This window comes from Rhinopithecus roxellana, chromosome 12 (assembly GCF_007565055.1).
Source record: "Rhinopithecus roxellana isolate Shanxi Qingling chromosome 12, ASM756505v1, whole genome shotgun sequence".
Taxonomy (NCBI): domain Eukaryota; kingdom Metazoa; phylum Chordata; class Mammalia; order Primates; family Cercopithecidae; genus Rhinopithecus; species Rhinopithecus roxellana.
The window spans coordinates 8,179,471-8,206,747 of NC_044560.1; the positions used below are offsets into that span (position 1 = coordinate 8,179,471).

Consider the following 27,277-nt stretch of genomic DNA (forward strand, 5'->3'; position numbering starts at 1 on the left):
TGACACATACTAACTCATATAATCCTTAAAATAAAACCCTGGAAGTGGGGCCCTACCTCCATTTTATAGTTACAGAAACTGAGGTTAAGCAGCTTCTCCAAGGTCACAGAGCTACATAGCAGAGCTGGGATCTGAACTCAAACAGTCTACCAGCAGCTCTGCTGACTCCACACAGTGAAAAATCAAACCCACCTCCTCTGGAGGGGAATGGGTCATCCTCATGCACAGCATCTACTTTCAGGTCACCAAGGGGAAACTAGGCTTTTCAAGGCGAGAAGAGAAACCTCCCTAGGCAGCCTTCATGGCCACATGTTGCTGTGGTACATGAGCCTTATTCTGCCTCTTGGAGTAACAGCAATACTTCCATCCTGTGTGCAGAACAGCTCTGTAAGTCTTACTATTCAAATAGCATCGACCTGTGTTCTCCATCCAGTAGCAATGCCTGAGAGTTCAACAAAAGGCGACCTGTCTCTGTGAAAGTCAACACTATAACCCATGGGAGTGCCTCTCTTGGCCTATATACGACATTCAGTCACTGGGATACATGGGCTAGGAAGATCCAGTATCAGCAGATATAGAGGAAAGGCACCATGAAGAAATTGAAGAGTGTGTGTACTAAAGAAGCTTCTTGAGAAATAACTTCCTGCCCTATGAGCAAGAGCATAGCTGTCTTCGTCCAAGAAATGACAATTACTTCCCAATACAGAAGGCTTTATCTAAGACTAGAACTTTACATAAGAATAGTTAAAATGGGCCTGAGAAGCCTGGAGGTCCCCTCACTCAGCTTCCCCTCCCTAGGCGGGCTGTTGAGGAGCTTCCAGAGACCCCTATGGCTCCACTGGACTAATTTAGAAATAATCTTTGTCAACATCCTTAGAACTGTTGTTTCACTTTTGCCCTTCAGTCATGAATGGAGTGGCCAAGAGGATGCACTAGGCCTCTAGGGATGTGCTGCCTTACTCCATTCCAGGAACCAAAGGCAGCAAATGAGCTTGAGCCTTACAGACCTGCTGCCCCTCCCGAGGCCTAAAAAGCCCGTACTTGTTTTTCAACTCCACGATGGCCTGCACGGTTCGGTTATTATAATACAGGTTGATGGTCCGCACCATCTTGGTCCGTTTCAGATCCCCGATTTTCACTGTCACTTTGCTGATGGTGTGACTGCCAATGAGCTTCACAACCTGCTGGGTGGTGGTGTACCGCGTGTCCACTTTAATGGAAGACAGCTTGATATACTAAACACAAGAGTTCACAAAACATGGTATTAGTTCAAGACTCATACTGCCTTTTAAAAAATTCATCAATGTAACCCATTCTTCATCCACAAGATGAAGTTTCTATTTAATTTTTTTAAAAGTATTTTGTAGAGATGGGGTCTCACCATCTTGCCCAGGCTGGTCTCAAACTCCTGGGCTCAGGGGATCCTCCCATCTTAGCCTCCCAAAGTGCTGGGATTATAGGCTTGAGCCACTGCACCGAGCCAAGTTTCTATTGAAGGTAATAAATGTGGCAGATAAAAATTCCTACTATCGGTGACCAACCATTAGGAGAGGAACATCTGTGTGATAACGATCCATCTCTGGAAACAAGAATCCCACTGGGCCTATTATAGGCCTCAGGACTGTCCATGTACAGATGTTACTTACACAGAACGGCACTTCCGGATTATTACACACCAGGCAGGGATCACTCTCCAGGTAATAGCCATCAAACTCCACTAAGCCAGACAAAGTGCTAAAGAAGAAACCAGTCTTAGCATGAATAAATTTTCATCTTAGGAAGCACTGAGCTTCACAAAAAAATCATGAGAAAGCCATGACTCAATGTCCCCCAAAGTGAGCCCCACCCTAAAGAGAACTCAAGGACACGGGAGAAATCCCAATAGGATTACGAAGTCACAGGAAAGAAATTTCAACTAACTGACCTTAGATGCTTTCTAATCTTTGATCTATCCTTCAGAGGAATTCTAAAAAGTAGTAAAATTTGACTGAAGAGTCACAATTAAATTTACTAAAAATCACTGAACTATACATTTAAAACAGGTGAATACATAAATGATCTCAATAAAGTTTTTTTTTTTTTTTAAAGAACAGTCACTACTAAACCACAGAAATAATGCACTGTCAATTTAACCAATATCCTCTTATAAAAGTTTTTTTTAAAAAAGGAAGACATTTTCTTTAGATTTGTTTTATCCTATTTAACTTAAACCCTTGAAACTAAAGACCACTTTTTTTTTTTTTTTGAAACAGGGTCTCACTCTGTCACCCAGGCTGGAGTGCGGTGGCTTGGCTCACAGTTCATTGCACCCTTGAACTTCTGGGCCCAAGCCATCCTCCTGCCTTAGCCTCCCTAGCACCTGGGACCACAGGTACATGCCACCAAGCCTGGCTAATTTTTTAAAAATTTTTTGTAGAGATGAAGTCTCACTATGTTGCTCAGGCTATACAGACCTTTCTACATTACTATTCACCAAACCCTGAACACAGCAATGACATTTTGAGTACCTTCTATGTGCAAGACCCTCGGCTACATGGAGGGGATGGGAATCTCAACTAGGCAGATTGACTCTTCTCTCAGGGGCTTGCCAATTCCTATGTAAGAGCCTATCAACATTCAAATAACTCCTCAGAAAGCTGACTGAGCTTCCCATAGGTAGAAAGCAAAATAAAGCTCACTTATAAATGTTCGAGTTGGGGTGGTTGGTAAGAATATGGTTTTGAGTCCGCAGAATCTCCACAGCCTTCTGCGAATACTCCTTCAACTGAAAGAGAATTCAGTAAAGAAACAAGTTAAAGCCCAAGGGGAAGTCTTATTGGAAAAGACTTCTGTCTTCTGCATTCCAGCTGAATACCGCCCTAGACGTACCAGACTTCTCAAGTCAGAATCATACAAAGCTGGGCCTAATCTCAATCATTTAAATGGATTCTATCTCCTTTAGAAGTTTCCACGAGCTTTAGTGATAGGTGATATGCTTTTCCAACCTGATGAAGGAAGATCATTTTTATTCTTATGGAGAAGCCATAAAGGTTAGCTAATTGCAGAAATATTTTCTGGTATGTAATCAGGGCTACCAGCAAAACCAGGAGCACTTGCTTTTCCAACGAACTGTAATGAGTTCTATCTTTTTTCTTTCCCCACTTGACCTTAACCTACTTCCTATGTTAAGTCAGATTTGCTAGTGTATACTGTCTACATCACAGACATATTACAAGCGCTTAACAAGAAATGCAAAACTAGATATATTTAAAAGAGATTTTGTATATGGACTCCCTGAATCTGGGTTGTTCATAATATTCTTAACTCAAGAGAAAAAAGGCTAAATAGGGCAAGTTGCCTCTCTGACCATAAAGCAACTGTTACCTTCTTCTCCGTTTGTGGCGTTTTCAGGGAGAAATATCCTAGTAGGTCCACAAACTGGGCAGCCTTACGACCATAGGCTGGGAGTTCTGGCCAGATGGACCACATCAGATCTAGCAGGAGCTCCTGTTGAGATTTGCTGGAATTTCTGTAGATATAGGACAGCTCATGTTACCAAGCAGCAGAAAACCCTGAGGCACCTGTGTTTATCGCTGAGACCCTGGTATTATTTTTATGAATGTATCTATTTCCCCACAATTATGGGTTTAATTTTGAACAGTTTTGTTTCTCTTTTGACAATCAATCCTCCCAGATGCAGCATAGTCATTTGCTGCCTCTACCCATCACCCAGTGTACCCCAGAGCAGAAACTGAGCTTTCTTGGCCTACAGAGTCAAGCTCGGTCATGTTACAAACCCAGAAACATAGCCTTGAGTAGAAAACAGATCCTCTCCTGCCTATGACATCAGTTTAATGGCTAAAAAGCAGACAATGATGAAGAAATCTCTAAAGCACAAGAGGATTCAGGCTGGCTAACTACTGATTCTGTGACTGTATGTAACCGAAAACCAAAACGGAACTGCATTACGCACCCTGGCCTCACACCCTTGCAGATCTGCCAAACCCAGCCCTGGCCCTACCTGTAGATGTGCAGCGTCAGACAGTGGGCCTGCCAGCGCACCGAGGAAGAATTGGATTCCAACAGGAAACAACGCAGGAACTGGATCAGGGTTTCCTTATCGGCAAATTTGTTCAGCTGGTTCACCAGAGCTGTGCACAGCTGGTCCTCCTGGCTGCCAGAGCTCTCACCTGCAAGATTAGGACAGGACTGAGGGCTGAAGAGTAGGAAGAAGTCCTCTAGGGTCCTAAGGCCTGGGCTACCAAAAGGGGAATGAAGGAATTCTGTCCATTTCTAAAAGTTTCTACTGAATGCTGATATTCTGCAAAACAATTTTGAGTTGTTCACTGGGGTACGAATAGGCCCGCCCCAAATGAGACATATGTGCAGCATTGGGGATGCAGTGGTGAGCACAACTGCCTTCCAGACGAGACATACAATCATTGACACTGAAAAACCACAGGATAAAGTGCTATGTAAGCTGGCACCGAACAAATACAGTGACACTGGAGGAGGAACTTCCTTTCAAGAGCTTCCAATAGGCCTGCACAGAGATGTCCAATCATTAACTAGGGGAATGTGAACCACCACCACTGCTGTCAACCCTGATCACTGATCTCAGGTCTCCAAGGACCATGGAAAGCAGTGCAGCTGACGGTGAGGACCAGCTAAGAGAGCTAACATTTACTGAGCATTTACCAATGTACTCAGTCACATTTCACTTAACTCTGATGGGAGCTCCACAGAGAAGGTGTTATTGTTTCACAGAATAAGAAATTTGGCCTACTAAAAATGTTCAGTATACTTTGACTTTTCTTATTATTGTCATTTGGTATGAGAAGTCATGCTATTTAAGGTGTCACATCAGTACAATTGAAAATGAGACCGAAAGTAGACACTAGAGAACATTTGGGCCTTAGGTCCCCTGTAAATCAGGATTAAAAGACCTTTTACAACAGAACAAACCAGGTGCTCCAAGAGAGATTTACATACATCACTGTGGTCACAATGACAAGAGGGTGACCCTTACCATCTTTCTCCTTTTCTTTTTCTTCTTTCTTGCTCTTTTTAGTGGAAGACTTGGATTGTGTTGTGGCTTGTCCGGAACTGGCAGCCACAGGGGCTGAGGAGGAAGAAGCACTGGAGGATCCCGCAGAGGCTGCCAGTGCAGCGAGCACTTTGCTGCCACACAGAGCACAGGAGAGCAGTTGCAGCAGCACTGGGGACACGCCCTCGTCCACGAGGAAACTGACTTGGAGGAGGAAGTACAGGACGGCTGCAAGCAGAGGAGACAGTGGCTCAGCTCTGAGATGACCCTGACCAGACTCACGAGAACCAAAGCAACGCCCCCTACAGCCGAGACTGTCCTGTTCTCACCAGCTTTCTTTGCCATGTTCTCTCTGCTGGACATTGTGAAGAAGTTATACTTTCTGTGGAAATCTCTGAAAAGTATTATAACTACACACTGACCAGAGGCCCCTGCTCCTTTGAATAAGGGGTTCTCTAGACTCCACCTACTCCTCTTTGGCTTTACTGCCACTACCTGGAGGTCAGAGACTCCTACTTTGTGCTTCCACAGCACCCCAAACTTTGACTACCAGCCCTCACCACTTTTTTAGATTTTTACTTGTCTTCTTTGCTAGGCAGAGTTCTGTCTAGTCTATGTATCTTGTTCATAGCTATATCTCCAGCATCCAGTTCAGGGCTTGGCATACAGTAGGCCTTAATAGTTCCTGAATGAACGAATAACAGCAATCAAAAGGAGCAGCATTCTTACAGTCGTCTTTGATGCAGAATTTCTGCCAGTTGATGGTTCGCTGGGCGGCAATCTCTGCACAGGCTTTCAGGTGCTCCATCTGAAACAGGAACCAACCGTGGGAAAGGAGTAACTCCACCATGCTGCCCAGACAAGCACCACACCTGCTGCCTGGAGCCATCTCCCCAGCTTTGGACTACAAGCTGAACATGATCTTCTGAGCAAGGCAGGTGCTTGCTGGGATGTCTGGTGAACCTGGCACCATGGCCCACACACTGCTACAACCACTCCAGCTCTTACTGAACCTGCCTTTGTTCTACCCCCATCCCCGCGCAAGGTGCTGTTTTCAGGAACCTTTAGACCACTCAAAACGGCAACAGCAAAAGATAAGACTATGACCTAAGAAACTACAATCCAGTTTACTTTTCTTGATATAAACACAATAGCAAGGACACGAGCCAGCTAGATTAAAGACGTTCTTTCTAGGTTGTTCACGTACAAAATATTCAGTTTACTTCTCTAAGTCCAAACAGCTTCTCTTTAGGCAGTAATACATTTTTCCTCTCGAACCTTCATCATTTCTTTAGTATTCAAGGGTAAAAACCAGAGGTGCACAAGGAGGTCAGTTCTGGCTAGGATGTAAGCAAATGGCATTGGTAAGAAGCTCAGGCCACTCACCTCACAGTGGAGGAACTGCTGCCAGGTGGGACGAGAGTGCTGAGGGGGACATCCCAGACCCTGAAGCCAACTACACGTGGTACAGCACCCAGACAGGGGTTATGGATTTACCCTCATCTCAGCCCTAACCATGCCATTGTCAACACAGTTAAAAGTCCTGCGTTATTACCTCCAGCCCTATTACCTACTTGGCTAAGCCTTATCACATGCTCCCTCCCTGCCCTACCAGGTCCCAGCCCTCGTACCAGGCTGATGAGTGTGTCATATTGCAAGGCGGAGCCTGAGCTGGCTGTAACCACACTTGCCCGGAGGAATATCCCCTGCTCTTCTAGCAGCTTCTTGATCCCACGCACATGAGAGTCCAGGGTGTGCAAATCCCGGAGCTGGCGGTACTTCTCTTTGGATCCACAAATGAAGAGCAGAAGTTTGCGGACTTGACGGCGCACAAATGGAGTCTGCTGGATCATTAGGTACTTGAGGAGAAAAACACCATAAAGAGTAAATGACTCTGGGACTGTATGTATATCAACTGTGGCTCTCACAACCCGGGTTTTAATAAACTGTTATTAAAAGCTGGGGAGAGGCTGGGCGCGGGGGCTCACACCTGTAACCCCAGCACTTTGGGAGGCCAAGGTGGGCTGATCACTTGAGGTCAGGAATTTGAGACCAGCCTGGCCAACATGGTGAAACTCCGTCTCTACTAACAATATAAAAATTAGCTGGCCATGGTAGCACTGCCTGTAATCCCAGCTACTAGGGAGGCTGAGGCAGGAGAATTTGTTGAACCCAGGGGGCGGAGGTTGCAGTGAGCCGAGATCGTGCCACTGCACTCCAACCTGGGCCAACAGAGCAAGACTCAGTCTGGAAAAAAAAAAAAGCAGGGGGCTGGGGAGAAACACAAACCAAGCTATTTCCTCTTGACCAAACCAGCCTCTCTTGAACTTAAGTATCCTTTAATGAGACCAGGAGAAAGAAAGGGAGAGAAAGAAATCAGAGGAAAATATCAATATTCATGTATACCTTCCTTGTGCCCTTAGGAATCTACAGGGAAGCTGGCCTCCACTTCAGCCCACCCAAATGGAAACTATCAAGAAAAAAAAAATTCCAAATCTCTTTTTCAAGTAAAAGAGCTAAAGAAAAGTTTGGGTTGGTACAACTACGTAACTCGAAATCCTCATCTGAGGTTTGTTAACAGATTATTCTTCCCAGAGTTAATCTATCTCAGGGTTGCTGTGCTGGTTACTAACGTTATTAAGCTATTGTCTCTCAGTTCCCAACCCACCCACCAACACTGCCCAGTGATGCCCAGGCCAGAATTATGCCAAGTGCACTACTTCTTTGCCAGCTGGCTCCCTCTTAGGTTCTGCCAACAGAGAGGGACGCTGGCAGCAGGAGGAAGAAGGGGCTTGCTTCTTCCCATCTCCCTGCAGTCCTAGCAACAGCCCTGAACCCTGGCAGCCACAATGAGTTCTAATCATCAGCTCCTCTCACTGCTCCCAGAATCACTCGCATCACATCCCCGCAGGGCACCCGCTTCCTGATAACTGCTTCCGGCAGTTACTATCCCTGTGTTACCTCAATGTTTCCTTTTTGCCTTTTTTGTTGTCTAAGAGCATTTACCCAATTTCCCATATTAAAATCTCTCTATTAAGATAACTAGTATACTTTGTTTTCCTGACAGAACCTAAATTATTAAACTTGCCCATTATGAGCACATGTGGGGGAGTTTAACACACAGAATCAGAAGGTAAAGTATGGCTTGCTATTGATACACATCTCCCACAGTTCTACCCACAGTACGTTCCAGCAGGGCAAGACCAAGACCTGCAAGGGAGAAAGGAACTCTGCAAGGGGAAATACCGAGTGAGGATGAGGAAGAAAGGGGCCCACAGAGGTGAATGCAGATGTGTCCTCAGCCCAACAAGCATGCAGCTTGGGACTTTCACTTACCTCAGAGAGAAAGTAAAACCACGAATGGTCAAAGACAGGAGGTGGGATGCGGGAATTGGTGTCAGCAATCTTTTTGATTTGGTATGGAAGCCTCAGTACCATTTCTGTCAGAAGCTGAGTATAGGCCTCAAACACATCGGCAGCATGGCCCTGGGAGAAGAAAACTTGCATGAGAACCTGTGACTGTCGATTTTCCATGACCACACTTAGGAAAACCGCTGGCTCACTAGGCATATTACACGTTGGAGGTGGTAAAAGGTGCCTTTCAGAGCTGGAATCAAGACTGACTGACAGTTTATGCTACAAACTCAGAAGGCCCAGGCTTCTGGGGGCAATTTAATTACATGCAAAGGTTACAGTGGAGACAGACCTCACTTCTAAAAGTCCTAATATTTCACTCTGTGGCTTCTGACACTGGGTTGATTGTACTCTGCTTACATAGATGAGTGCTAGAAAGGCCAAAAAATTGGAAAAAAAAAAAAAAAAGGTAGTAAGGATCTCTGACTTCTATGAGATTATTCTATTCCCTAGAACCAAAATTTCCCATGATAACAAGAAATTGTTAAATAAACCGCCGGGCGCGGTGGCTCAAGCCTGTAATCCCAGCACTTTGGGAGGCCGAGACGGGCGGATCACGAGGTCAGGAGATCGAGACCATCCTGGCTAACACAGTGAAACCCCGTCTCTACTAAAAAATACAAAAAATTAGCCGGGCAAGGCGGCGGACGCCTGTAGTCCCAGCTACTCGGGAGGCTGAGGCAGGAGAATGGCGTGAACCTGGGAAGCAGAGCTTGCAGTGAGCTGAGATCCGCCCACTGCACTCCAGCCTGGGCGACAGAGCAAGACTCCGTCTCAAAAAAAAAAAAAAGAAAGAAATTGTTAAATAAACCAAGGCTGTCAAGATCACTAAACTCAGCCAAGATTCCTGGCTTCATGTAACACAAAAAGGCAGAGGTAAATGAGAGATCTGAGGAAAGTGGAAACAACAGCTATCCTGCAAGTTGTGTGGTCCCATAAAAAGAATCTGTAAGAGTTTGAGGGCACAATGTGCCTCACATATTCAACTCCCAGCTATTCATCGGTTCTGTATCAAGCACTGGAGTTGTAAACAGTAATAAAACATGGTTTCTGCTGAGAGTGTGGAGGGGAAGACAGGTGAGTGAGCGCACAGGGTGCTCCGGGAACCCAGGACAAGGCTCTCTTGAGCAGACTTGATGGCAGGGAGTGTGTTAGGGAAGTTTTCCGTAGGATCCAAAGCTTGTGCTGAGTCTTGAAGATGGGTTAGGACTTCACTAGGCAGGGGAAGAAAGGGGAGCAGAGGGAGAGGAAAGAATTCCAGAAGGGACAGCACGAACAAAGGCAACACGCCACATCTTGGGAAATGCACAGGCTGGCAGGCTGCGTGTAAGGTGTAACAGGTGACAAAGCTAGAGAGTCAAGCAGGTGGCTGGGTCCTCCAGAACTTTTTGGCCTATAAGTCACAGAAAACCACCAAAGAGTCATGAAAAAACAGCAAGACACAGTCAGATCCACACTCTATGCCTATTGTATTCCTCCCCTACTCAAAGCTATTCTGGGTGGGCAGTGAGGAAGACAGTGGTGATAGCAGTTAATATGGACTGGGCATTGATACATGCTAGGCACTGTGCTAAGTCCTTTACAAACAGCACCTCATTCAACACTCACAACAGCCCTATAAAGTAGACACCATCTGCATGCTCGTTTTCCAGCAGTAGAAGCTGAAGGTTAGGGAGGTTAGACAGACAGAACTTCTCCATGCTTCAAGACTGGTAAGTAAGAACACAAGACGGGACTTATCCCAGATTCATCTGATCAGAAGGCCCATCTTCTTAATAATATGTTAAAGGGCCTCTCCGTGGTGACAGCACAGGGAATATCTGACACACACGTCATGACCCACAACTGATGACGTTAGCTTGTACCTTCTCATCTTTTTCTAAACTTAATGTGAAATGAGATAACTGTGATTTCATTCAAATCCTCCAATTTACAAAGAGGCAGGAGCCAGAATCCCACAGAAGGTTGGGAGAAGTGGTCATTTATTCAGTCATGCTGAGATTAACCCCCACCAAGGAATACCGGCTCCTTCCTATGGCTCTTCACCCTCAGCCCCTTGAGCACTCTTCTCTTCACTGCAAGGAAAGAGAAGAGTGCTCTGAACAAAGGACGAGTGTTTCTTTGATGAGGGAAATATCTCACCTTCACATACTGGCGGAGAAAGAATGGGCTCATGTCAGGTGGGGAGGAGGTAGTATGTGGTTTTAGCAACTGGCTGGTAGCCACAGGCTCCTCGTCATTCTGTTGGCTCTTCCAATATTCCAGCAGTGATTTCAGCACGTGCAGGCAGTAGTCCACAGCCCCAGAGCTCAGCAGAGCTGCTGCTGTGGCACTGGAGATGAGGGAAGATGACTGGGAGACAGAGAAAACGCAGAGATGGTAAGAATGGCTTGTAAAACAATGCGAAATTCGGGTGGGTGTTGGGATGGGAAACACACTCACAATAGTCCTGGCTTCTATGGCAGGGAGTGAATCAGGCTCTTGCACTGAAACTTCCCTAAGAAAGTTTGTGAGGTTTTTTGGAACTTTTTTGAACAACCACATGGTAAGACAAAGAAACACACCTGTTCTCACCTCTAACCTTGCTACACACACACGCCGGAGGCCAGGGAGGCAAGATTAGATAACCTTTCCCCCTGGAGGGGATGGGTTCCCTCTTCTACCGTGAGCAACTAGAAAAGAAGCCCAATTCAAGAAGGAGAGAGAAAACTTTCCATTTTAGGCACTTCTGAACAACCCCACCCCACCCCCTATAGAGTCTTCCATAGAACCAGCTTCCAAAGGAGATGGGGGTAAGTGATCACATGCATAAAAAAGTAGGAGAAAAGCTACTGTAAATAAGACCATTAGAAGAGCCTTGCAAATCCCAGTAAACCCCACAGCTCCTAAGCTCATTAAGATTGGATGCAGTTCAGCCTCAATTTCTACCTTCTCTGCTTTGTGCTAATCTCCTTTCACCACACACACATTGCTTTCTCTCTGCTTTATTACCACACCTTATAGCAACATACACTAGGGGAATCCTCTTAGCCACTCTGTGCCTTGCAGAAGAGAGCCCTGCTTTTCAATAATGGAACTGCCAAACCCTTTAACCCCTCCATTGGAGGGACTGTTAGCAAACACCAGGGCTTGGAAGGGATTCAGAAAAAGGTGGAGGTTCTGCTCTTGAAAAGGTGATAGCTTAGAATCTTACTCCCCTCAGGGAACAATGGCTTTATTCTTACAGAGGACCAACACTCCTGCGCTGGCCCTAGCACTACCCAGACAATCCTCTTACCTTTCCCCAAACCCATAAACCCAAAGCAAAAATACCTCACATATGGAAGACTTGGATCCAGATTTGGTGCGGGACATGAAGACACTCAGCAGTCTCATTACTACCAGATGGACTTCATTCAGGGCGCTGCGCTCATTCTTCTTGGAGACATCCTGCAGGCCAAAGCATAAGACCAGAAACCTCTACTTACTTGATGCTTGAGGCATCCTCTGAACAAGATCCCTTCAAGTCAAGCCCATCAGCCCTAAAGTGTTCCTTAGATTGAATCAGACACAAAACAACCCCGAGTATATCCATGGACTATACTTGGGGTACCCAGAGCCCGATACACTTAGGAGGCCATATTAAGATATGAACAACTAATTTAATGTTTTCACCTCACTGAGCACAAAAGGTCCATGAGGGTAAGAACTTCATCTTTGCCCTCAACTATGCTCAGAGTCCAAAACTATGCTCGGGCCAAAGCAGGCCCTGAATACACTTTTGTTGACTCAACAGAACTGGAGCCCTCAGTGGATGGTTACCCCTTGAAATGAGGTGAAGTTGCTCTATGAAACAAATGGGAACCTGAGGAAGTATCTCAGCCAATCCTGTTTCTCACACAGATTGCTTCTCAGATTTTACCTTTTTATCCATACCCAACTCAGCAATAAGCTGGGACAGCAGGTTATCTAAGGCCCCCTTATCTTTCTCATCTTCTCCATCCAGATCTGTAGTGAGCATTAGAATGACCTAGAAGTCAAAGAGAGAAAACACAAAACCCAATTTCCTAAAGAAGAAGAACTCGAAATACAGGATGTTTCAGAAGAAACCCTAATCTTCCTGACATCCCTATCAATCATAACTGTAATCCATTACAGCATTCTAAATTCCCAGTATCCAAAGCTTCAGTATTCAGAGTCAGAAAAGTCAAATTCTGATATATGCCACACTTGACATTACAAAAAATGTTTTGTAAAAAGTTTGCAAAATTGATGGACTAACCTATATTATATCCAAGCAAAGCAGCTTGAGAAAGGGTAGTACATTGAACTAAGAATTAAAGAACAGTTTTGAATCTGAGGAAGACAGCTAGTGAGTAGAAGAACAGCTATTAGCCCACTAATATCAACAAAGAAACTAGAGACTCAGAATCTCAGGAGCGGGCTTTGCACCGGCTCTATCAATAACTACCTGGATGAACTTGCGCATTTAAAAAATTCTCTGACCCTTAGCCTTCTCATTTATAAAATGAAGAGCTGTAATTTGTAGCTCAAAAATCAAATTGCATTATTCTGTGACCTAACACCAAACGAAGGCTTCCAGGTCCTCTGCAATAGAGATGCGGGCATGCTTAAGGATGGTCCAATCATGACCTGACAGAGACCCAGGTGAGCTAAGAGATACCTGCATGTACGGGATGGCCCGGACACCCCCAACATTGCGTAACTGAGGCAGGGTCTGAAGTAATCTCTCCAACAGCATTAGACGGACCATGTGCAGCCTAAAAGGGTGAGGAAAAGATAGAAAACATGAGCTGTACTCCAACAGAAACCAGCTGAATATAGTTCCCTCCCCACTCCAACCCTGCTACCAAGGTCAACAAGAAGCCTAATGCTTAGGAACAATCTCCAGCATTAAAAAAAAAGTTAAGAACTGCCTAATTGGTATGCCAGTCAGCAACACAGAAGGAGAGATCTCACTCTGTTAAAAGAAAGCAAAACTATTCTAAAATACAACTGATGGCACTGAAAAAAATCCTACTACAGGAAAGTTCAAAGTATTTCCCAAGCCTCCAGGCCCTGGTAGTTCTCAGCTTCAAAGTCAAAGCTCCAACTGCAAGATTTATGGCTTTTTTCTAATATGTGGCCCTATTGTGCCTCCAGACATTATTTTCTAGAATTCTTCTATATACAAATTCTGTATCACCCAGCTGCACAGTGACTCAGCCCTTTCTTTTTCACGTTTCCCAAATTCTTATAAAGTCCAGTCACTGCTCTATTCTCTCACACTTTGTCCACCATCTTCCTAATACAATATTCTGTTTCAATGTCACACTCTCCTACTGGACCCATGAGTTTTCCCATATAATCAATTGGCCATTACCTAGCCTTCATCTGCAGATATACAGCTGACCTTCTGTACTAAGTATGTGCCCCTGGATCTCTAGCTAATATGCTGATTCAAGAGGATGATGAAAATTAATTAAGGTCCTGCTGACAATTTGGTTGCTAGTCTCCCCTAATACACAATCTCATACAGATTAAGAATATAGTTGCTGAATAAATCAATGGATTCACTTTCATAATTAGTAAATGGTCCTTGTCTCATTTTTATCTTAGAGATTATTTGTAAGAAACCACATGCCTATTTTTTCTTTAATGTGTGATTTTCACGTGTTACATATCTTAGCAGGTATCCAGAATACTTTCTTTTTCTTTTCTTAAAAAGAAAATTTTTTAAAATACAAAAAAAGACCAAAAAAATTGTTTTAAAGAAAACAGCTGGGCATGGTGGTGTGCCTCTAATCCCAGCAACTCAGGAGACTAAGAACGGAGGATTGGTTGAGCCCAGGAATTCAAAGATGCAGTGAGCTATGATCACACCACTGCATTCCAGCCTGGGCAACAGAGCTAAAGTGAGCTACTGTACCTAGCCCAGAATCTTTTCAAAATAATACAAGTCTGGATGAAAGTACAGGGTCTAGGGTTGGGTGTGGTAGCTCATGTCTATAATCCCAACACTTGGAGGCTGAGGCAGGAGTTCAAGACCAGCCAGGGAAACATAACAAGATCTCATCTCTACAAAAAATTAAAAAATTAGCCAGACGTGGTGCCATGTGCCTATAGTCCTGCCTCAGGAAGATCACTTGATCCCAGGAGTTCAAGGTTACAGTGAGCCATGATCATGCCACTGTACTCCAGCCTGAACAACAGAGCAAGACCCTGTCTCTAAAAAAAGAATGAATGAAACAAAGTATGGGGTCTTACATGAATTATAAATTATTATGATTCCAAAAAGAACTCAAAGGAATGAGCTAACTGTTCTTCAGAATACCATGCATGTGTCTGTTAATAATTAGCCAAGCTAGGTGGGGACTACAAATGATTAAGAATTGTTCAAAGATGGACTAGGTACAAGTGAGGAAAGGTGAGATGATAGCAGCAGTTCAACAGTTTGAACATAAAACATAAGACGGATTTGTTTCGAGATGGATTAATATCTTCAGATTTGGAGACCATACACGCGAATATACACACATGAAGAAAAAGTAAACAAAATGAGCAGAATCTAGACTTGGACCAAGACCACAGCAGAATATTTTCAAACATCATTCATTCATTCATTTTGTTTTCTGAGCCTGGGACACCCTGTTGCCCACGCTGGAGTGCAGTGGCACAATCACAGCTCAGTGCAGTCTTGACTTCCTGGACTCAAGAGATCCTCCCACCTCAGGATCCTGAGTAGCTGGTACCACTGGCACATGCCATCATGTCCGGCTAATTTTTATATTTTTTGTAGAGACAGGGTCTCCCTGTGTTGCCCAGGCTGATCTCAAACTCCTGGGCTCAACAGATCGTCCCACTTCAGCCTCCCAAAGTGCTGGGATTACAGGTATAAGCCACCAGACCCAACCTATTTTCAAACTCTTACACAGTACTCCTGAAACTTTAAAAAAAAAAAAAAAAAAAAGTAAACACAGCACCAAAAACTGCAGTTTCCTTTTCTTTAGTGACTTAAAGTAAAATTCTGTTTTATTTAAAATAATTCATATTTCAACTAAGCAAAGGCTGAAAATAAAACCAAAAAAATTTTAAATAATTCATTAACCAATTATTTAATTAACTTATTCATGAAAAAAGGTTAACTTAAAACCACTATAGAGAATTCCATTGTCAATATGGTTAGGTTACCTAAATTCACCCTCTTCCTAAAAACAAATGAAAATCCTAAGAAGATATAACACCATTTTAGAAGCAGTGATGAGTCTCAAGAGATTTAAAAAAAAATCTACAATCCACCTGGTTCATGCCTGTAATCCCAGCACTTTGGGAGGCCGAGGTGGGCGGATCATCTGAGGTCAAAAGTTCAAGACCAACCTAACCAACATGGAGAAACCCCATCTCTACTAAAAATATAAAATTAGCCGGGCATGGTCATACACGCCTGTAATCCTAGCTACTTGGGAGGCTGAGGGAGGAGAATCGCTTGAACCTGGGAGGCAGAGGTTGCAGTGAGCCAAGATCATGCCAATGCACTCCAGCCTGGGCAACAAGAGTGAAACTACGTCTCAAAAAACAAACAAACAAAAAAAATCTACAATCACCCAGCATGTTCCCAACCATGGTAAAATTAAACTATAAACCAATAACAAAAAGACAACTAGAAAATTCCCAAATATTTAGAAATTTAGTAACATACTTTTAAATATCCCATGGGCCAAAGACTAAATTACAACAGGATTTAGAAAATAATTTGAATTGAACAGCACTGAAAATACATTATCAAAACACAACATTATCAAAATATGTGAGCTGCAGCCAAAGCAAGATTAAGATGGAATTTTAGAAAAAACACGTTGCTTCAAATACGGTTGTTTTGTTTGTTTGTTTGTTTGTTTGAGATGGAGTCTCACTCTGTCACCCAGGCTGGAGTACAGTGGCGTGATCTCGGCTCATAGCAACCTCCGCCTCCCACGTTCAAGCAATTCTCCTATCTCAGCCTCCCAAGTAGCTGTGATTACAGGTGCATGCTACCATGCAAGGCTAATTTTTATATCTTTAGTAGAGACAGGGTTTTGCTTTGTTGGCCAGGCTGGTTTTGAACTCCTGGCCTCAAGTGATCAGCCCACCTCGGCCTCCCAAAATGATGGGATTACAGGCGTGAGCCACCGCATCTGGCCGAATATGTATTTTTAAAGTAGGTTTAAAATACATATGATTAAATGATTTAGGTTTGTATCTCATGAGCCAGAAATAGAACAGGAACAATAGAACAACAACAAAAAAAAATAGTAAAAAAAGGTAAATAGCAAAAGAAAGGAAATAGTAAAAAGCAGGAATAAAATAGAAAGCAGACATACAACAGAAAAAAACCAGAACCAAAAGCCAGTTCTTTCAAATAAAGTTGATAACCCCTAGCAAGACTGACAAAAGAATAAGTCACCATTGTCAGAAATGAAAAAAGGCAAATCACTACAGATTGTCAAGACATTAAAAAGATGAGAAAAAAAAAATGAACAGGTTTATGCCAGTAAAACTGACAACTTTAATAAAATCAACAAATTCCTTTTAAAATACAATATACCAAAACTGAAACCAAAATAAATAAAAATAATTCTCTAGCATTTAAAGAATAAACCTAATTTTAAATCTTCCCTTACATAAAGTCCAGACTCAGATGACTTCACTGGTGAATTTCTCTAAGAATTTATGAAAGAAAGAACACTAATCTTATATAAACTCTTCTAGAGTAAGAGAAAAGGGGATCATGCCCTGACTTATTTTATGATGCCAGAATAATGTGAATATCAATCCCTGACAAAGACATCTCGAAGAAAAATGATAAGCCTAACCTAAAAATTAGCAAATCAGGTCACATGATATAAAGGATAACACATCATGACTACATAGGTTTAATAACAGAAAAATCAATTAATGTAATCTATAACCTTTAATAAAATAAAGAAGAAAAATCGTATAAGTCATTCAATACATGAAACACAAGAAACTGGAAATCTTGAAAAACCCATTTAAGATAAAAATCTCCCAGCAAACTAGGAACAAAATTTCCTTAATCTGATAAATATCCATAAAAAACCCTTGCGCTAACATCACACTTAATGAGAAAGTATTAAACCTTTTCACCCTGAGTTTGGGAATGAGATAATGTTCATCATCACCACTTCTTTCAACATTATACAAGAGGTCCTAGTAATGAAATAAGACAAGAAAAGAAAATTAAAAAGTATGAAGATTGGAATGAAAAAAGTTAAACTGTTATTTGCAGGTGATAAGATTGTGGATGTAGAAAATCCAGAATTTCCAGACCAACAAAATCTGAGATATTGTAAACCAGCAAACCTCCCTAAAGGGAAATCTAAATGTTACAGTTCAGGAAAAAAATGATCCTGGATGGGAGGTCTCAGAGGCATAAAGAAATGTTAGGCACAGAAAATGGTAAACATACGAGTAAAACTTTAACAAACACTGACCATATAAACTATAAAATCCTAACGGCTTTAAGAAGACATTAAAAAAGTTAAAACACACAAAAATGATCATTTATATTGATAAGAAGGAGTAAAGTCTTCTAAGATCCTCATATTATTCAGGAAGAAGGTGCAGCTGTTAGTTAAACTTCATTTTGAATAAGGTAAGTATGCAAGTTAAAATGCATAGTATAACCACTGAAAGATTAAAAACAGAGGAAACAACTTCCAAACCTGCAGAGTTGGAGGAGAAAAGGAAAAAAACAGGAACAAAAAATTAGCAAGTCAACTCAAAAGAAAGCCAACAAGGAAAGAAAAGGACACACATAGAACAAATAAGAAGCACAAAGTAATAGCAGACATCCATTCCAAATCTGTTAGCAATCAACATTAATTATAAATGAACTCAACCATATCAACTAGAAGACAAAAGTAGACTGGATTTTAAATTTTTAAAGTAAATTTTAAAAAAATCATAAAGACCAAGTTAACTGAACATAAGGAAATTAACCTAGAAATCACACTAAGAAAAATGTTAGATTTTTTAAAAACTCTATCAAAATATCATCTATTAACAGAACCAGAGAAATTCATCCAGAGAAGTAAACGGCTTACTAGTTCAAGCATAGGATATAGGGAACGTGGAAGGCACTCTTTGATGCCCCCTTTAAATGTCTCTGATGCCTGACTGCATCAGGCACCATAGTTTTTGCCTGATAGAAATCATTTAGTTCAAAATTCTGGGCCAGGCACAGTGGCTCACACCTGTAATCCCAGCACTTCGGGAGGTGATGAGCGGATCACTTGAGCTCAGGAGTTCTAGATTAGCCTGGGCAACACGGCAAAACACCATCTCTACAAAAAATACAAAAATTGGCCAGGCGTGGTGCCGCACACCTGTAGTCCCAGCTACTCGGGAGGCTGAGGTAGGAGGATCACTTGAGCCTGGGAGGTTGAGGCTGCAGTGAGCTGTGTTCACACCACTGCACTCCAGCCAGGGCGACAAGAGGGGATCCTGTCTCAAAAAAAAAAAAAAAAATTCTGACTTACTATTTTTGCACTAATGTAACAACTGCTGGTCTCAACAAATTCAACAAACATTATATCTTGAGTCTTATTTTTCAGGTTTGTCTTCTATTTCTCTAGTTACCTCTGGGTTAAGAACATAGTCACTTCACCAAACCCAACCACAAAAATGGAGTAGGATTTTATAGATCACTTTCAGTTTCAAAACACTTCACCACTGGTATTTCTAGCCATAAGCATGTATTCGCTATGTCTTATTTCTCCTTCACCTTATGAACATGCTGAACAAGGAGCACTTCTAGAACACCTAATACATATACCTAAATGTTGAGCCTCCAGCGGTGCCATTTGTAAAGAGGATGCCATACATTGAGTGTATGGATATTGATGAAACTGGAAAGATGTGGGTAAGGAAGACATGTTTTTATGACAATCACTTTACAGTCACTAAGATATTCAGAGGAGCCTTAAGAGAAAGACCACTTCCTATTCTCTCTGTAATTGATTTAATATAATTCTAAGACAAAGACAGACCTAGAGCACTTCCTAAGATTTTAAACTGTTTCAGAAGTTTACACCTTTATATTTCAAAAGAAATATACTGTTATCACCACTCTACCTCCTGCAACTGATCAGTCCTACTATTCCTGAAATAGTCTCAGATAGGCAAGCCTCCTAACTGTGGAGGACTAGGTTTTTGACCTGTTGCTAGTGTGGACATCTCCTTCAGCTTCTCCTTCTCCTTCTCCCTCGGAGCCATCTCCCTCCTGGTGCCCAGTGGTGGTGCTGATGGCTCCGGTGCTTGAGCTGACACTTCCTGGTCCAGCCGGCTGCCCCTCAGCTGTAGCATCACCATAAGCACTGCTCCGGCCAGACACTAGAGGGAAATAGTTTAAAAAGCACACATCAACTCCCAAAGCATGAAGGAACCCAGTGCATTCTAAAGCAGCAGCCAATAGATAATAACGGGTAGCGTTAGACAGCAACTGGTAGCATTTTTTTCTTATACATAAAGCTAAGTAAGACCCCACAGCACTGTGTTAAATCACTCTCACAGTAGCCATTAACCCTTCCCCAGTACATAAGACCCACCTATATGAATGATCTTAATCTCAGATGCTAATACATCTCTATCTCATACTTCAGAGGAAACATACACTGACATGGGAATCTATAAATTATCAGCTGCTCTTAATCTCTGTAAAAATTGTATCTGATTGCTACCCACGGACTGATATGGAAGGTCAAACCAAAATGGCTGTCATGTTCCCTCATTCTAGAGTCCCACCTCATCAGCTAGTAGACTGTGGGGCTGGTATGCTATGTGAACACAACAGATCATTAACAATAAGATCACGTAAAAAAACCCTCCCCCAAATAAACAAGGAGCAGAAACCACAGGATAACGAGTTTCAAGGTGACACTATAACTGTTTTAGGCTAATCATGACTTAGAATTATGCACATCATCACAGTTTCAGAGAGGAAAAAAAAAAAGAATTACGCATGTCAATGCTTTTTTTCCATTAACAGATAATTAGTAAATATCTGTAAAATATTTCAATACTAACCCCCTGAGCTTCAGCCACTGAACATTTGAAACTCGAAAGTTGAGGCCAAATGAATCCATAAGACTTTCAGAGAGTCCACAAGACTTTCAATGAGTCTCTTTTCTTTGCAAAAACCAACCCCAGGACCCAAGCAGAGATTCCTGTTGTGTCCCCACCCTCTGCCCAAGGAGACAGGACCCCCCTCCATGGCACATTACCACTGTGCTCGCCAGCCACTGAGTCCACTGCACTGCCCCCGCTCTCCGAGCCCACACTACCACCGTGGTCAGCAGGAGAGGTCCGAAGGGTAGAACCATCTGTTGCTGCTGTGCTGCCCTCGTCGTCTGAGGCTGGAGCTGAGAGAGTAACGAGAGCTGTTACAGGTAAAAAAAAAATAAAAAATAAAAAAATAAAAAATAAAAGCCCTCCTTGGGATGAAAGCATCAAACCACATAGTGCATAGGACACAATGCAGTTTATATATCCTGTCGTCAAAGAAAAAAGGGAGAGATCTGCTTTGCTGGTTAATCGCTAACAGAAACAAACACTATACACAGTGCATTGCAAACAGTACTTAAGACAGGAGTGAAGAAAACCCAGTTCACTGGGCATTTCCTTCGCTGTTTACATTACAGTGCAAGTAGAACGGTGCAGAGATTCAGTAAGAATCTGTGACATGGACGCTGAGTTTTCTAGCTAAAATGCTTCATGGTCACCATTGTTTAGGTGTTACTGACACCTGCTGAGAGATCTGAAACTAGTCATTACCATTCAAAGCATAGAACTCTGAATTTTAAGGAGATTTGTTTTGAAATCAGTCAATTTTTGCTTATGTTAGGAAGTCACTTAGCATGAGCTCTTGAATCAACCCAGTTTTGTTTTTTTTAGCAAGTGGTCCAAAGGGGAGCTCATGGGGAAATTTCACACCTCCTAATCATCCTCATCAGATGCTAATAATGAAGCAAGGAAATTCCCCAGAGACAGCCACAGCATCCAGGATCAGGGCTGAGCTGAGACAGGAGGAAAATGCTGGATGAGATACATGGGGGAGGAAAGCCAAGACAGCCACAGAGCACAGCGGGAACACGACTGGCACAACACAACGGCAACCTCAGAGTCTGAAATGGCAGCAACTAAAGAGACCTGAGAAAAGCAACAAGCCATGGCAGCAGGTGGGGCCAGCCGCTCTCTCCCTTTCTTATCTACCCAGGCTAAAACTTTCAAAAGAAAAGGAAAAAAACGAACACAAGGAAGCATCAGTCTCAAAAACTATAAATCAACCCTTAAATTACTCAGGGGGTGACCAGGTATCTCCATTTGGTCCAACTCTCTATTCAGGAAACATTTTTTTTAATCAGATTAGGGAAAAGATTGAAAATAAAGAGCAGATGAGTTCTGGAGATTTCCTATAGATTTCAATTGTCCACAAAAACCCTCTCTTTCAAGCTCATAGATCCCTGATGGTTGGTCACACGGACCAAGAATTCTGAAGCACCATCTAGCTTCTTGTAGCTCTCCTTTCATTTGCAAATGAAGATTAAAAAAAGTAAAAGGTATGAGTTCTATTTCTTGTCTCTCTTTTAATACTATCTGACAAAGAACGCTGGAAGCTGAAGTGGAAGCCCTGTAGCTGATCAGCCTGCATGCTGCTCTCTCGGCTTTTCCGTGGGGAAGTAGCTGAAGCCAGGCAGCATGCAAAGTGTGAGGAAGCGGAGCTGTGCGCAGCGGGGCCGTGCCACAGCACTACACCCTCCACACCCATCTTTCTAAAGCCAAGGCAGAAGCAGGAAGTCCAGAATGGCCTGTCAAAGCAGCTGCCCATTACACTCTCACAGCAGTGGAGACAAGGCCTGAGGGTCCTGGAGCCCTGAGCCGTGCTCCTTGCTGTGGACAGTTACCTGATGCTGTGGTGTCAGAGAGGGTTCCTGCGTCCAGAGAGGAAGAGCTGGGTGCCTGGCCGGACAGTCCCAGGCTCTGCAGGCCCAGGGCACTGCTGCTGCTGCCTGGGAAACAAGTGGAGAGTGAGCACAACATCCCCTCCAGGTCCCATCCACAGTGCTGCTTTGGCCACGTGCTGCCCTCAAGAGTCTCCAAACACCAGCATGTGACCCCCTCTGGCCTACAGGAAGTTAGCCAACAGCCACTGCTGTCCACCCACCAAGTTCAGTTACAGAGATGGTGGAATGCTTCCTTCAGCTCAGGCAGGACACAGGCTGGAGGAATTTAAGATTCGAGAGGAAACAACCCAAACTGGCAGAAACTATGAGACTGGCGCTCAGACTGAAATTCCCGCCACAGCCCTCTCACTCTCCACCTGTATCTCTGAACAGCTCTCACCCAGATCAACCTCTCCCCAAATCTGGGGACAAGCTAAGTCAGCTGGATATCAGTAACTGCCAAACCCTCTTTTCCTGCGCAAGGCCAATGGGCTGCTTTGTTCCTGGCATGGCCTTCTACCTTGTTGGTCCTGCTGCAGGCTCAGGGCAATGGCTAGTTCAACCATGGTCTCGTCATCTGCATCAGGCGGGATGTCCAGCATGGGGGGGAAGCCCTCTGCGCCTGCCAGCAGGGCCTCCAGGGGAGAGGGGTTGCCATTGTTGACATTTTCAGCTGTCTCCAGGACCATCGACTCAGACTGCAGAGAGAAAGCTCTGTCAGTGTCCCATGGTAAATGGTAACTTTTGGAAGTCCACTGAATAAGAGCTAGAGGAGAGTTTTGAAGCTCCTCCTCCCCTTCTCCTGCTGCCAGAGACTCACCACCATCTCAAAATCTCCATGGTCCACCTCACTCTGTTCCTGGCTTTCCTGACGGATGTGACCACCATTCGGGATCCCTGATGACTGCATTTTCTCATCTGCATCATCATCGTCATCATCATCCTTGTCTCCTGAGTCAAAGAAACCCCAGTCACCTGAAGATGTTTGCTTTCCTCCCTTGGCACATGGTGCGATAAGTCACGTGGCAACAAAAAGCCAAGACAAGCTACCAGCTAGCACCCTGGGCTTTAGCGGGAGAACTCCGGGGTGCTATGCCTGGCCTTGTTCTCTTACTTCTTGGACCTACAGCATCTGGGAAGATGGAGGTGGCTGCGACAGCTTGCCCCCCACAAAAATAAAATGTTTTCCAGCTAGTGAAGCAAACAACCTTGGATTCCAAAGGGATTTCCATAAAGCCGAGAGATCTAAAACCAGTAGGCCTCTCAAGTGCCCACTAACTCTCAGGAGACCTTGGATAAGACAGGAAAAATCATATGATTGGGATCTTTACCTTTTGTCTGTCATGGCAGATTAGAATTTATTTCACTACTTTTTTCTAAAACAACTAGGTCAGTGAGATTTTCACACTATGTAAGTATTATGAGAAGAACCAGAATTGAAGTGTAAAACCACTGACTGGAAACCAAGGACACCACTGCAGGTCCTGCCTGTGCCAGCTTTTGTGTGAAGGTGAGAAGGCCTTCAAATAAGGAAGATGTCCAGGTGAGACTCCTAATTGTCAGAAGAGGATAGAGACCTCATCTTCCACTGAATGGATTGCTAAAGCATGTAAATATGTCCCTTAGAAACATAAACTATCTCCACTCTAGGTTCTTGCTAGAGAAAAGAGCCACAAACTTAGACAAGATAAATGATATGCAAGGAAGACTGTCTGAAAGTTACAAAGTTGTGTACATTCCTCTAGACGTGCACTGTCCACCAGCCACATGTGGCTACTGAGTACTTAAAACATGGCTGTCTACAAGGAGATGTGCCACTAGTGTAAAATACATTCTGGATTCCCAAAATGGTACCAAAACAGGCAAAATATTTCACTAATAAATTTTGTATATTGACAATATGTTGAAATAACATATTTGATATACTGGATTAAATAATCAGTAAATCAATTTTACGTTTTACTCTTTATAATATTGCTTTTAGAAAACTTAAAAGTACGGGCTGGGCAGTGGCTCACGCCTATAATCCTAACACTTTGGGAGGCCGAGGCAGGTGGAACACTTGAGGTCAGGAGTTCGAGACCAGCTAAGCCAACATGGTGAAACTCCATCCCTACTAAAAATACAAAAATTAGCTGGGTGTGGTGGCACACGCCTGTAATCCCAGCTACTTGGGAGGCAGAGATTGGAGTGAGCCGAGATTGTACCATTGTACTCTAGCACTCTAGCCTGGATGATACAGTGAGACTCTGTCTCAAAAAAAAAAAAGAAAAGAAAAGAAAATTTAAAGGTACATAGTGACTTTCATTTGAAATTTACTTCTAAATCAAGCCAAGTAACCAGAATTATATAATTCTGTTATTCAGACACCTTTTAGAATTGCTTTTACTGAATCGCAAAATGTTATGCCCTTGACTGTGTCCAAGTGTATCATGAGGGAAACTCCTGTGAAATTTGCTATCCAACTTATTGTAGTTAAGTCCACTAAGGATTCTGCCCCTTTGGCAACAAAACGGACATTTAATGAAGAGTTTCTATCGCAAGAAAAATTACATTTTTGTTTTGTCTTTGGTCACTGTGATTTTATTTTTGCTATGGCTCTTAGGAAACTTTCAGCCACTTCACAAGGTCCTGCCTGGTTGTTAGGTGAGCCATGTCCTCTGATCTTTATTTTTATTCTACTTACCATATACATTTTGATGTGCCACCTTAAATTCTTTATGGGGTGAGGTAGCATTAGAAAAAAGGTAGATACATAAACAAAAGTCTCCAGGACCTTGGTCAACATGCGCAGCACGTCTAATGCTACTGTACCTCCCTCTCTCCCCTCCTCCCAAATACAGGCTTGAGCCTAAACCCAGACCTCACATTACCCATTGGAGTGTTGCTTCGAGGGGAGGAGGGTAAAGTCACATGTCTCCGTTTGTTCCTGGGCCTTAGGACTCGAATTAGAGCTTGTTTACAAGAGAAGCTCACAGCAGGATCCTGAGGTTTAAAAGGAAACTGTCACGCTTTGGTCTCGTATTATTCATGAAACTCTCTAAACACTTTCCTTTCTTGGTCACTCACTCCCACACATGTGGATACCTCTCTACTCTCACCTGCAACCCAGCAGACCAAGTTTAGCAGGTTAAGTTAATCCCCGCTTCCTGACCTGGCACACAGAAGAGCCATTCACTAACTTCCTGTCTCTCAGTCCTGGGGATAGACTGGCAGGTCATTCGCTCCTGAGGCCATTTTGGCCCCTTACAAATGGTTTTGGCTTTTTATCAGATGATCAGGCCCCCAGTGCGCATCTTAGCTCTGTGCTAAAATCAGTAGTTTTAACACTAAGCTTCTGTGAAAGGGTCACTGGAAATAGAAATCTTGATGTACTACTTTCATTCATGCCCTCATTTAAGTCACAATTCACTGAGTTACCTAGCACTTACTATGTAGCAAGCAGCAGGCCAGTCCCTGGTGATTCAGCACTGAACAAGAGAGACTAAGCCCATCCCCTTTCCAAATCTTTCTCTTCCATGGAGTAAGATCTTAAGGCTTTTATTGATATTCGGAACTTCTTTCCCTTCAGCTTCCTTTAAATCTATTTTATTTCATTAGTTTAGCAAGCTAAAAACAATTTTCCAGACATTCCCTGGCTGCTGACAGCTCTCTGGGATTGTAATGCTACGTACAGGACACAAGAGCATCTGCATGTAGATCTTGGATGCTGTGTTAATACAATCCAGCTCACAAGTGCAGTAGCCATGGATGATGTCCACCAGAGCATTGACAGTAGCTTCAATATGAGTTAGGCCTAAAGGAGACACAAACATCAGTTGAAAATCTGGAGCAAAAAGCTCTAACTACTTGAGAGTCTGTGACAAAAGTGTAACTTTTTATCTCCACATAAAAGGTCATGCAAACAAAATGACAAACACTCACACACACACTCACTCACACACAGTAGCCTGTCAGTATTATTTGTGATTTGTTTCATTAACAGTTTCCTAATCTCCCAAATTGTCCTCAAAAGCCTTTCCAGATATCTTGAGTCACAGAAATAAGTAGCTGTCCACTCTCTCTGGATATCAAAAGATAAGGCAAGGAAATACGAAGAGGAAGGAGATACTAAATGTCCCCTAATATCCTCCAACCTCAGGTGATGATAAAACATGACCTCGACATGCCTTTAAGGTTTACCCACCCAAGTGTCCTCCAAACATGAATGAGCACCAGGATCATCCTACTTTTCTATATTGCTATTCAGACCCTTACCCTTCAATCTGAATTTTCAATAGTATAAGAAGTTAGAGACCAAAAGAAATATAATAGTCCTCAAGATACTTTTGCCTTTTGAGCTGGCTTTAAGCCAAGTTGTCAAAGATTTTTTCAAACAATGATAAACCACTGAGGAGACACACACACACACACAGTGCCTCTTTATGTAAAATATTCAACTCCAATGAAAAGATATGGTACAAGAAAATCCCACTCTGCCACACTGCTAAATTCCTCAGGAACATTGCATTTATCTCACAGACTTCTACTTCTCAATTATGAATTCTGGAAGAAACGGATTATGGAGAATGAAGGCTAATGGCTAATAGTCATGGCTGTTCAAAGACAGAACTTACATCAGACTTCATTACCAAGATTCAAATATCCCTTTTAACATACCTGGAAGGCAGGCAGGTGCCAAGAAGGCATTCTTGGGTTTAGATGCATGGAGTTTCCAGAAGTGGTTCACAAGCTGGGTGATGAAACTACAGCAATCTCCTTCCAACTGCTTCTGCGGTTCTTTCCCCTCATCCATTCCTTCTAAGCAGGAGAAAGAAAATTATCAACGATGGTAAATCTGAGGTGGAATTTAATTTGT

At 43.0% G+C, this 27,277-nt stretch overlaps 1 protein-coding gene across 5 annotated transcripts in view; it reads right to left on the reverse strand.

Moving 5' to 3' along the window:
• UBR4 (ubiquitin protein ligase E3 component n-recognin 4) overlaps positions 1-27,277 on the reverse strand; it is a 141,033-nt gene that overhangs the window by 46,111 nt on the left and 67,645 nt on the right. For 4 of the 5 annotated variants that reach the window (XM_030912638.1, XM_030912639.1, XM_030912640.1 and 1 more), the window contains 21 exons: positions 27,079-27,219; positions 26,094-26,215; positions 25,293-25,404; positions 23,240-23,370; positions 22,940-23,117; positions 22,381-22,485; positions 20,701-20,838; positions 19,636-19,810; positions 13,104-13,200; positions 12,342-12,449; positions 11,753-11,869; positions 10,583-10,792; positions 8,363-8,512; positions 6,658-6,885; positions 5,756-5,834; positions 5,009-5,254; positions 4,001-4,169; positions 3,364-3,508; positions 2,679-2,764; positions 1,647-1,734; positions 1,042-1,235 (listed from right to left, as the gene is read on the reverse strand). In XM_030912638.1, the coding sequence (XP_030768498.1) occupies positions 1,042-1,235; positions 1,647-1,734; positions 2,679-2,764; positions 3,364-3,508; positions 4,001-4,169; positions 5,009-5,254; positions 5,756-5,834; positions 6,658-6,885; positions 8,363-8,512; positions 10,583-10,792; positions 11,753-11,869; positions 12,342-12,449; positions 13,104-13,200; positions 19,636-19,810; positions 20,701-20,838; positions 22,381-22,485; positions 22,940-23,117; positions 23,240-23,370; positions 25,293-25,404; positions 26,094-26,215; positions 27,079-27,219 (3,019 nt within the window). The remainder of the gene's footprint in view (positions 1-1,041; positions 1,236-1,646; positions 1,735-2,678; positions 2,765-3,363; positions 3,509-4,000; positions 4,170-5,008; positions 5,255-5,755; positions 5,835-6,657; positions 6,886-8,362; positions 8,513-10,582; positions 10,793-11,752; positions 11,870-12,341; positions 12,450-13,103; positions 13,201-19,635; positions 19,811-20,700; positions 20,839-22,380; positions 22,486-22,939; positions 23,118-23,239; positions 23,371-25,292; positions 25,405-26,093; positions 26,216-27,078; positions 27,220-27,277) is intronic. The other variant, XM_030912641.1, reaches the window with a different exon arrangement.